This window comes from Brassica napus, chromosome C7 (genome assembly GCF_020379485.1).
Source record: "Brassica napus cultivar Da-Ae chromosome C7, Da-Ae, whole genome shotgun sequence".
NCBI lineage: Eukaryota > Viridiplantae > Streptophyta > Magnoliopsida > Brassicales > Brassicaceae > Brassica > Brassica napus.
Genome location: NC_063450.1, coordinates 48,089,082 through 48,097,586, shown reverse-complemented (window position 1 = coordinate 48,097,586; position 8,505 = coordinate 48,089,082). Strand labels below are relative to the sequence as shown.

General features: G+C 37.1%; 2 protein-coding genes across 5 annotated transcripts; both read right to left on the bottom strand.

Annotated features, from left to right (window-relative positions):
• Window positions 1-459: 459 nt before the first annotated feature.
• On the bottom strand, window positions 460-3,164 carry LOC106421136 (ribonuclease H2 subunit B-like). Of its 3 annotated transcripts, none has more exons than XM_013861980.3 (11): window positions 2,866-3,164; window positions 2,604-2,708; window positions 2,341-2,400; window positions 2,108-2,209; window positions 1,915-1,991; window positions 1,697-1,820; window positions 1,527-1,591; window positions 1,108-1,177; window positions 903-978; window positions 722-815; window positions 460-621 (listed from the first exon to the last, which is right to left on the bottom strand). In XM_013861980.3, exons 2-11 carry the CDS (start codon window positions 2,659-2,661, stop codon window positions 505-507), a joined length of 843 nt encoding a protein of 280 aa, XP_013717434.1. In that variant the 5' UTR covers window positions 2,662-2,708; window positions 2,866-3,164; the 3' UTR covers window positions 460-504. The 3 variants fall into 3 exon arrangements, with proteins under 3 accessions (XP_013717434.1, XP_013717435.1, XP_013717436.1); XM_013861981.3 differs by having other exon boundaries at window positions 2,791-3,158; XM_013861982.3 differs by having other exon boundaries at window positions 2,604-2,769; window positions 2,866-3,155.
• Window positions 3,165-3,896: 732 nt separating this feature from the next.
• Window positions 3,897-8,298, bottom strand: LOC106421134 (CTP synthase-like). 2 transcript variants are annotated; one of them, XM_013861976.3, is made up of 20 exons: window positions 8,162-8,298; window positions 7,609-7,762; window positions 7,146-7,225; window positions 6,949-7,035; window positions 6,811-6,861; window positions 6,618-6,735; window positions 6,463-6,519; window positions 6,327-6,391; window positions 6,172-6,255; window positions 6,037-6,087; window positions 5,891-5,953; window positions 5,741-5,787; window positions 5,585-5,654; window positions 5,433-5,495; window positions 5,251-5,340; window positions 5,131-5,169; window positions 4,821-5,048; window positions 4,653-4,738; window positions 4,337-4,569; window positions 3,897-4,262 (listed from the first exon to the last, which is right to left on the bottom strand). In XM_013861976.3, exons 2-20 carry the CDS (start codon window positions 7,724-7,726, stop codon window positions 4,102-4,104), a joined length of 1,791 nt encoding a protein of 596 aa, XP_013717430.2. In that variant the 5' UTR covers window positions 7,727-7,762; window positions 8,162-8,298; the 3' UTR covers window positions 3,897-4,101. The 2 variants fall into 2 exon arrangements, with proteins under 2 accessions (XP_013717430.2, XP_013717431.2); XM_013861977.3 differs by having other exon boundaries at window positions 4,337-4,560; window positions 8,162-8,297.
• Window positions 8,299-8,505: the final 207 nt, after the last annotated feature.

Sequence of the window (8,505 nt, the reverse complement as noted above, 5' to 3'; positions counted from 1 at the left end):
ACTTCGTATATGTGGTATGTATTAACATAAACTTGATCTAGTTGTTGACACATTCGAATACATTGGATCGTTTCCATCATATTAGACTAGCATCGAGTAGCTGAAAAATCAAATTTGAAAGTTGGTGATTTAACATTTTAAATGAAAATTTTCCCAATTATAATTACAAATAAATCTACAACTGAGAATTATCTAATTTCTGATGCAAAAACATTGATAAACCGTTAACCAACCACTAGACTAAACATGTTTCCACGCTTGTTATATGTCATGATGGTCTATGCTTATATCTTTCTGCTCCATTTTTGTCGTGAATTCTTACATAAATTAGCAGATTCTTGTACCAGAAAGACATACATATTTCAGCTAATAAGCAACACTGATTACGAATTTAGAATTCAAACCAAACGTGAGTTGGTCTTTGTTCAAAATGTTGCGAGCTAAGCAAAGATCATTCCGTAGCTGAAAAAACAATCATAAATAGTTGAAATAGTTTCAATCATTTTAGCATTTTTTCTTACAAGCCCTTGAAAACATATCTCGTATGTTCTTTGATCCAGTCTCTACCTTTGCTTGCTTTGTCTGCTTCCCAGGCTTTCCTGTCTTCTTAGTTGCTTTCTCCTACAAAATGTGGAACAAAAGACTTTAGCAAGTCAACAAGACTGAACACAAAAGATACGAAACCTGTCTACAGATTTTGCAATGAAGCATACACACGCACCTGTATTGAATTTGAGTATTCCATCTTGTTCTCATTTGCATTTGGAAGATTCTCTGTATTGGTTTCTTTCATCGTTGGGTCAACAAACTCGAGTCTGCAAGATAAGCCAGACATAACGAACACCTTTGTAAGGACGTATGGTTCTTTAAGAATTTCAGATTTTTGACAAAAGCAAAAGTACCCAAGATGATCATAGAGGAGCTTCAACCAAGGCTCTGTCTTCAGGTACTCACCCACAATTGAAACTGCATCCACCACTGTAAATAAGAAAGGCTATATATCAGTTAAAACTTAAAAGCCATATAACATCACCTCTTCAAGAAAGGACATGCACCATGTCTGGAACCAAACACAAAAAGGTAAATGATTTCTGTTCTACAACTTACATGTTTGCTTCTCGCCTTGAGCTGCATAGTTCTTGTCCAGTTCCGGAAGAGTCTTCTTTAAACAGCTTACCTGCGTTCATAAAATGCAGGCACCTTTAAGTATATGAATAAAACAGATACGAGTTGATCTGCATTATTGTCATTCCCTCAAATTCAATCAGAGACAAGAGTTATAGAATGTGAAACACAACAAGTTAGAGTCAGTGCAGCACTGCAATAAGCTTTTCTATGGACGCTGCAAAATTCAGAATTTTCACCAAGCAGTATCCAAGAAAGACATAAAGCATTAAACATGTCTCATTCCTGAAGCATATGTGGAACATAGTTATTCAGACACATGTCTCACTTTAAAACGGCAAAGGTTATTATGAAATTTTTCAACTGGATCATAGAAAAGGCTAAAATGAAAAAGAGCATACCTTACAACTTAACCAAGCTAAAACTTTTGAGTTATCAAGCCGGTAGAACTTCATAGATCCAACCTCTGCAAGAAGTGATTAGACGCATTTAGATTACAAGCAATCTGAAAATAGTGGTTCTGTCAAGTGTGTGAAACCATATTTTCCAAAACCATAGAGCAGAAGTTTACCTTGAGTTTGACAAACGATCTCCATACACTTCTCTGCAAGTGGCAACAGATGTTGATATTCAGGATACCCTTCCACAAACAAAATCTCATCCAGTTGCCTGAACTTTCCAGGATCTTCACCTTTCTAAAGATCGACAATTAACACTTCTAAGAAACTGAAATCAGATGGGAAACAATATTGAATTCGAGAAGAGGCAGGGGAGCATAGAGTGACCGACCTTCATTCTTGCCTCGTCGAAAATAGGCAACAAGATGAAAACAGGATCAACCGGAGTGGCCATATACAAGCTTCCGTCTGTAACAAAAAAGAAACAGTCATGAACATTCCTCGCCTTGCATTGAATAATATCGTGACTCAAAATTCCTAGGAAGCTAATATACTTAATAATCAAGATCAACAGTGGAATTTACCTTGAGAAATGTAATCTCCCAGGAACCAAGAACCATATGATTGCTTAAACCATTGAATTTCTTGAAGCATCTCATTACTAAAAAGGTAGCATGTTCCATTGTCTGCCATATAAACAAACATACCAAAACACATAAGATGTTTTTTTCAAAAGCAATTACATAAGATGTTACTAACTGAAGTTTTTCTCTAGAACACTATACAACAAGCTTGTCAATAATCCACATCCCATTACCTGATTTTGGATGGCGAAGTGTTAATAGTTCTCCGGGTTTGTTTCCCCCACATCCTGAATCTTCACATATGAAATGATAACAAACGGCCATGTTATTTTAAGCATCAATAACCTATTATTATTATTATTCCAACCAAACTTTTTTAATCACTGATAAACACTAAACAACATATTTTTCATAGATATTCCTACATCAATGCATAACCTCAAACTCATGTAGGTTAACAATAAAACAAAACCTGAATGAAGTTAGAAGAGAGAACCTGAGGCAATGAGAACTCGTGTCTTCTCAGCTCCTTCCCACCAAACAGTAGAACTCATCGTCAAAATCTTATCTTTAAGCTTTATCAAACCAAAATCCAATGAATCTGACACCAACAGAGCAATTCAATCACAAATCGCTGTATCAAGCTCACTCAAGACGATAGTCTGCCCAAAAACCCAAGTTACCTCCTTTCAAACGAGAGCTAGGGCGATAAAAGACTAGAGATTGCGAAATCCCATACTACCAATTCGATGACATACCGTGATGAAGGCTCGCAACTAGCGAGGCGAATGAATCAGGACGAGGTCTCTTTAAGACATATCATCGAACAGTTGGTGTACAAAATACGAAAAGCCAGATAGAGAAATGACAAGTCGAGACCGGATTTGGCGCCATGGCAGGAAGTAGCGCGCGCATTCAAACATGGGCCTGGGCTGTTAACAATAAAGTTTAGGCCCATAAACAAATAAAAGGAAATTATTTGCAAATAGTCCCCTTAACTTTAACAGATATTAGCCAGATTAGTCCCTATATTAGTTTTGGTAACAACACAGCCCAAGTAATGAAGAAGCTTCAATGTAGGAGTCTTGCACAATTCTTGACTTTAGACTTATATCATTGCAGGCTCTGAGAGACATCATCAAACACTGTTTCAAAAGAAGGGATTGCACATGGAGATGGTTTCAAGTGTCCAATTCGGGTAAATACATTAACATATGGTTCAAACCAAAACTCGACAATAGCCGGTAAGAAACAGAAGAAACCTAGTTTATATAACATAAATAAACATTCAAATAACATAGAAACTACATTAACATAGCAGGGAACAATGAAACTTCTCTGGAAATGTTTAAACCATAACAAACAAACAAACAAACAAAAAGAAAGCTAATGAAAGATGATACTAACTACTACGACATAAGAAACCAAGAAACACAGCAGCAGAGAGAGAGTCAAACCCATGACACTACCCGTGTTCTTTTGGAAGACGCTGACGCAACGGCTAACTACCCGATTTATAACTATTTTCTTGTTCACGCATCTGGAAAGTGACACCGGCGGCGGTGATTTTGCCTATCAAAAATAAACGCAGTGATCATTCTAACAGCCGCTACTTTTTACAGCGTCGGTCAAGACACCAGAAACCTTAACGGAAGTAGCCGCAGCGTCTGCTTAATTAATTTTCTTCCATCTTTTTATTTATTTTGATGTTCAATTTTTGATCGCTAACCGCTGCGTCTGCGTCTTCTAAAAGAACACGGCTACTCTTTAAATAAATACCCATTACAAAAGACAAAGGTATAATAATACTTGCTTGTGTTTAGTGTTCTTCTTCTTAGTCTTAACAAACCCCATCTCATAAAAAAAAGCCAAATCTTCAAACTGTACACCCTTTGTCTCTCTCCCTCCACAGGTGAAGAAATCCATGTTAAAAAGAAATCCAAGGATAGAACAACTTTTTTTAAGAGAGAAGTCATCCTTAATGCATGACACGTTCATGAGCATAAACTGTATACAACACTGACTGGCTTCTTCGCTGCGCCTTTCAAGTAAACTCTCTCGAGTTTCCCATTGGACTGAGGACGCGAGACAGTTGTTTCTTGGCAGCTTTGTTGCAGTACGTTGTCTAGCTCTCCACAAGCCGCTCCAATTAGTCCTGCACCAAGAAAATAGGTTTTTAACTTTTAAGCATACGTGTAAAGCAAGAAACCGTATGTGATGGCTTCTCACCTAGAAACAGAGGAGACGGCTTTCCAGGTCTTGACTTGTACTCGGGATGGAACTGAGCTCCAACGTAAAACGGATGGTTTGGCAACTCAACGATCTCCATCCGCTGACCAGACTCGTCTTTTCCAGGGAATGTGAGTCCAGCGCTCTCTAAACGTGGAACCATTGCAGGATTCACCTCATATCTGTGTCGGTGTCTTTCATCAACAAAACTCCTGTTCCCATATCTGAAACAACTCCAAACAAAAAAAAAAAACAAGATAATCAGTTAAACTATAGGATGCATCAAGTTCAACTTGTTTTTATCTCTGATGCTTACAGTTTTGCTGATTTGGAGTCTTTAGCTTGGAAGTAAGTTCTTCTTGAGCCTAACCTCATAGTACCTCCCATATGCGTTTTCGAGCCCTGCTTCAAACATAAACATTACATTTTAAGTTATCTAAAACTCAGAACAGAAAAAAGAACGTGGAAGGGAAGAAAACAAAACCTCTGGCATGAAAACAACACAAGGGTTCTTGGTATTGCGATCGAGTTCAGTGCTGTTTGCATCTTGCAAACCGAGTACGGTTCTTGCATACTCGATCACAGCGAGTTGCATACCTAGACAGATGCCAAGGTATGGAACTTTGTTCTCTCTGGCGTATTTAGCTGCTAGCATCTTTCCTTGTACACCTCTATTCCCAAAACCTCCCGGAACAAGAATACCATCAGCACCCTGAAGACAAAATATTTACATGGAACCTAATCAACGATAGAGTTCATCTTGACATAAAAAGGGAATGAAAGAATGTTCAGACCTTAAGTAACTTCCAGGCAGCCTTGTATGCATCTGGATTCTGCAATGAGGGAATCATTTTGCTTTTAGTTTCTAAGGTTTCATGATTAGAAGTGATTAGTATAAAGTGTAGTAGACATACCTCCTTTTTCGCCTCTTGTTCAAGATCACTAGCTGAGATCCAGTCTATGACAAGCTTCTTGCGCCTAGCCACAGAAGCATGCAAGAGCGCCTGATCATCAACACACAATAGTTATGGTTATCAGAAGAGGCTTAGTTTTGTGGTTATAGTTTCTGGAATTGATGTATAATGTGAAGGTGTACCTTGTGGACAGAAAGGTAGGAATCTAAGAGCTCAGTGTACTTCCCCACCACAGCAATTTTAACCTGAAACACTCAAAAAGAATGTAAGTCAATGTCTTGCTGAAAACAAGTGAGATAAACTAAGCCTGAAATGTCTTAATGGTAGCACATACAGGAACATGCAACTTGTCGCTCATTTTAGCCATTAAAGACCACTCCTCTAGTGCAGGCTCCTTGGCAACTCTGTATATGATCAACGATTCCCACAAGAATTAGTATTTGAATGAAAGAAGCAATGTACATAAAGAATATGAGTAAGCGAGACACACCCGGTAAGGTTCAGGACACGCAAAATCGCCTCGTGTGCCTTTTGTTCCTGCTCAAACAAGTTGAAATGTTAAGACATTGGTGATGGCTGATGGGAACAACCTGCTATAACTGAAACTTTGAGAGTATAGTGGAATGAGAAAGCTACTCACTTTGAGAAGCAATGGAATGTGCCAAATGTTGGGGCAATCATAGAGAGTGACAACGTTTTCCATCTGTAAATGAATTAAATCTTACTTGCAATGTTTGTATGAATAAAAAGAGAGATCAAAATTTTATTTTATAAAACATTCCATACCGGAACTTGGCAAAACTGAGAGAGCTTGGCCTTCACATTATCTTCAAGTGGCTACAAAATCAAGGTTTTTTATAACGAACTCAGAGCAAAGATTGATGACCAAATTAAATAAAAAAAAAGTTACAAGGATGAAACCTTTGCGCTTCTGCAAGCCAAGATGTTGGGGCTCAAGCCAAGGCCTCTTAAGTCTCGAACGCTATGTTGCGTTGGTTTAGTCTTCTGATAAGCAACTAAACATTGTTAGGACAAGCCACCTGACTAAATGATATTTTAAGACTCAAGAAACTTGCCTGTTCACCAACAACATTCAATACAGGCACAAGACTGACATGGATCAAGCAAAAATTCTCAGAGCCTGAAAAATGTAAAAAACATCACTAAGACTTGTATACATCAATGAAAACATACACACAAACCGTTACTTACCTACACGATAGGAGAACTGTCCAAGAGCATTAATAAAAGGCATGGACTCTATATCTCCTGCAGAATTCAAAGAGTAGCTCCATGTTTAAAAAAAAAAACTATCTGAACAAAACCTGACACAGAGAGTTAAAATTCTCTAAATTAAAAAAAGTTACCTATGGTTCCTCCAAGTTCTATGACACAAACATCAGCTGGAGTTGACTGACCATCAACTGGAATCCTAGCCGCACGCTCAATCCATTCTTGAATTGCATCAGTGATATGAGGAACAACCTACAATACCCATAAAGGAATTTCAAAAACACATGGTTTAATTAGTATATACTATCAGCATGTTCTTCTACTTACCTGAACAGTTTTCCCAAGATAATCTCCTTTCCTCTCTTTCTCAAGCACATGCTGTTCACAAACGTCAACGTCTAAGTTACAAAAATCAAAATCAAACACTCCAAACTATTTTTAATTGCTCATATAAACAACACAAACCTTATAAACCTTTCCGGTAGTTATGTTGTTTTCACTGGTAAGCTTAATGTCCATAAACCTCTCATAGTTCCCAAGATCAAGATCAACCTTTCATTTAACAAACAAATATTCATTTTTATAATGGTTGTTGACCTAACTAATTAAATGATCTTTCTAATCAAAGAAACAGAACAATTGGTCACTGAATGTTGCATTACCTCGCCACCATCGTCCAAGACATAAACTTCACCATGCTCAATAGGTGACATGGTCCCAGCATCTATGTTTAAGTAAGGATCTGTGAAAAAATAAACATAACAAAAATAAAATAAAATATTTAACTTTCTGACAAAAGTCATGAGGATTTCAGCATGGGTTGGTTAACAGTGAAAGTAGAAAAGATTAAAATCTTGGAGTATTCAAGATTTTTTTTTAACTTTGTATGCACGCGTGAGAAGGTAGAGAAAAATAAGCTCCCTTTTCATGTTCGTTGGGGCCAAGAAATCAAATCTAAAACTTTTTCTTTTCTTTTCTCAGCTTTGTTGTGAGGAAAATAATCAAAAGCAAAAAAAAAAAAAAAAAAGTGAAGAAAAGAAAAGAAACGAACTTTGCGTGAGAGAACAAGAAGGTGACATGTTCGTTTTACGTGAAAGAATTGTTGTGAAAAGAAAAGAGAGAGACCGATTTTAATGGCGGTGACTCGGAATCCACATGATTTGAGGATGAGTCCGATGCTACTTGCCGTGACTCCTTTTCCGAGTCCACTCACTACTCCACCTGAAACCACCACATACTTCATCTTCTTCTCTGCTGTTTCTTCCTTAACCACTTGGCTCTAAGACAGAAAGAGTAAACCTTTTGTAAGTAAGACTTTAAGTGAGAGACAGAGCTATAAAGATAACAAAACAGAGCATAGAAACAGATTTAGGGTTTTGTCCCCATGAATCTTAGAACTCAAGAACTCCAAAGTAATTATTGTTGTTAAGAGTTCTGACAAATTTAATTTCTACGTCATGAGTAATTATGCTATACAGAATCTGTCCCAAGTAACTAATAAAAAACAGAGGATAGTGTCTTTTTGTATAAGAGAAGCCTGTTTTGGTTGTTTATAACAGAGAGGAGCAAGAGCGAAACAGAGTACCCAAACACAAGAATCTGATGAGTTCTTGATTTTTTTTTTGTATGTTAGGAGTTGAAACGATCAAAATTTAAGTAGAGGAGATATTAGACTTACCTAATATAAAACGAGAACTGTAAGCAGAGATTTTTATCCAAATGTGAAGCGAAATGAATGAGAGATATAGTCGGATGGTGAAGGCCCTTTTATAAGCGTTCCACTCTTAAGAGATGGTGTGTTTCATATTTTAATTAGCAACTAAATTTTTAGACTAATCCATCTCACTCTCTCTCTAATCAAACGGAAAGCACAAAATCTCTTAGAGCATGATTGATTAATGGGGTTCTTAGGGCGGAGTTCTTAGGAGAATATAAGAAAACGTCTCTTAACTTTTAACAAAAAAATTTAAGAAGGTTATTAAATAAGATATTTAAATAAAGATCAAGATCACAAATCTCGGA

Coding starts and splice junctions, on each gene's coding strand:
- LOC106421136 (XM_013861980.3), bottom strand. CDS start 2,661: ATGAGTTCTACTGTTTGGTGGGAAGGAGCTGAGAAGACACGAGTTCTC. Junction 2,210..2,340: donor ACTTCGCCATCCAAAATCAG/GTAATGGGATGT, acceptor TTTATATGGCAG/ACAATGGAACATGCTACCTT. Junction 1,178..1,526: donor TAGCTTGGTTAAGTTGTAAG/GTATGCTCTTTT, acceptor TTATGAACGCAG/GTAAGCTGTTTAAAGAAGAC.
- LOC106421134 (XM_013861976.3), bottom strand. CDS start 7,726: ATGAAGTATGTGGTGGTTTCAGGTGGAGTAGTGAGTGGACTCGGAAAA. Junction 5,049..5,130: donor CTGCCTGGAAGTTACTTAAG/GTCTGAACATTC, acceptor TTTTGTCTTCAG/GGTGCTGATGGTATTCTTGT. Junction 4,739..4,820: donor GTGTTGTTTTCATGCCAGAG/GTTTTGTTTTCT, acceptor TGTTTGAAGCAG/GGCTCGAAAACGCATATGGG.